Source organism: Streptopelia decaocto, assembly GCF_964273445.1.
Source record: "Streptopelia decaocto genome assembly, contig: HAP1_SCAFFOLD_129, whole genome shotgun sequence".
Classification (NCBI taxonomy): domain Eukaryota; kingdom Metazoa; phylum Chordata; class Aves; order Columbiformes; family Columbidae; genus Streptopelia; species Streptopelia decaocto.
The window spans coordinates 181184-183108 of NW_028115434.1; the positions used below are offsets into that span (position 1 = coordinate 181184).

Sequence of the window (1925 nt, forward strand, 5' to 3'; positions counted from 1 at the left end):
TTATGGTATCTTGTCCGATGACGGTGCTTTCGCCAGTATCTCTGCTGCTGCACTGACGTCTCCTTCTGCATCAATCAGCGCCTCCAAGTTTGCGCTCTGGTCCTGGAAGCCCATGGCCCTGAGCTGCTCCATTTGTCTCCCAAATCTGGCCTGTGGCACCTCCTCATCCATCTCCATCTGATGTTCTCCTTGCTCCCCATCTGACTTGAAATCTCCACTGTCCTCAGACTCGCTGCTTTGTGACGAGTCGTCCATGCTTTCCAGATCCAGCTGCACACTTGGGTCCTGCAAACTCAGTATAAAATCCGGTACCTCTGTCGAGAGGGTCTGTAATCCCCGCTGGATCTGCAGCAACGCCTGCAGCGCCCGCGGGTTCCTCAGCAGGGACGAAATCTCGGCATCCTCCAGCTCCGGTGGCAGCTGCTGCACCTGCTGGTCTTCACGTGGAGAATTTCCGTCACTCGGTGTCTTGGCGCCATTCAGCAGCACTTGTGCGGGGCTTTCGGGGTGTGTTACCGCACTCCCCAGGCTGTGCATGAGCTTTGGGTCTCCTGTCAGCTGCTCAACCATGGTCTGAACCTGCCCCGAGTTGGGCACCACCGGTCCTGCCGCAGGACCCAAGCTCAGTGAGGTGAAACTGTCACCTGTGCTGCTGATGGCGAACTGGCCATCGCAGTCCCCTGCATTACCACTGACCCCGCTGGACCGCGGAGCCCAAGGGTTGGGTAATGGCCTCCGGTTTTCGGTGTGGGCTGGTAGCCTGGCTCCCGTCACGGGTGGGTCACTGTCCTGGGGAGCAAAGGGGCTGTTTCCCATCTGCACAGCGTCCAAGATGGGCTCCTGAACCTCTCTGTACAGCTGCTCCAGAGCGCTGAACCCTCCAGGGATGCTTTCCAGGTTCTTCATGGCCACATCATGGTTCCTTATCATCTCCTGCCTTACGGCAGGGCTGCTGGAGGCCTCCAGCATTTCTCTGATAGTCTGGGGGTCGCTGAGAATGTGGCCAATCTCAGGATTTTCTTCAGCCAGCTGCTGCATCTGAGGGCTGGACATGAGGAGGTCCCTGACAATGTCGGCATTGTCGAGGACATCCTGCACCAAAGCAGTCTGCATCTCCCTTTTCAAGCTGTGCAGGGGTACCTCTTCTTCTTGAATGCTGCTCTCCAAGTCCAACGTGTCTGTGGAGTCCAGGCCCAGGAGAAATACGTCCGTCACCCCAAGGAGGAAGCCCAGCAGAAGTGTGGTGTTGTTGATGGTGTTCAGATCCAGGCCTGAAGCAGGGATCCTGGACAAGAGGTCTGCCATGGTCTGTGCCACTGTTTCCTGGCTGGAGGTCGACAGCTCAGACAAGTCGTGATGGATTAAGCTTGGGTTTTGCAGATGACCCGTGCTTCCCAAGCAGAATAAGTTGGAATTGCTGCAGCTGGGAGGTTGCATGAGGGTGGTCGCTCTTTCTTGATCTGCCAGGCCATCCTGTGGTTTCTGCTGGGACCTGATGACAACGTGGATGTTGACCCCACTGTGAACTCCATGCTGGCTCAAAGTGTCTTGATCCTTGAGGACTTTCCCAGCAAATACCAGGACCAGCAGATCAGGGGATGTTTTGAAACGTTTGGCAACTTCTTTCTTAAACTCCTGGATGGTGCTGCTCTGAGCAACCTCGAACTTCTCCTCCTGTTTGAGCGTCTTCACAGTAACCTTGATGATATTCGAGGAATCCATGGTGACAACAGGCTGACCGGTCTCTGCTGCCCCTTTGCTTCTGGGCACGGTGACTCCGAGACCAGGGCTGCGTGTCGCTCTGTTGAAAAGCAGCGGTGCTGGTAGGAGGTGACAGAGGGTGACAGCTGCAGTGGAAACAGGGGGTGGCAGTTACCCCTGCTATGGTGACACATGCCAGGAGGGAGCAGTGACACGGGGACAAG

The 1925-nt window shown here is 56.3% G+C and overlaps 1 protein-coding gene across 1 annotated transcript; it reads right to left on the reverse strand.

The window, feature by feature from the left end:
• On the reverse strand, window positions 1-1722 carry LOC309452758 (ubiquilin-1-like; the record flags this gene model as incomplete). The annotated part of the gene is made up of 1 exon (XM_082077418.1): window positions 1-1722. The coding sequence occupies one exon, from the start codon at window positions 1720-1722 to the stop codon at window positions 1-3; it is 1722 nt and encodes a 573-aa protein (XP_081933544.1).
• Window positions 1723-1925: the final 203 nt, after the last annotated feature.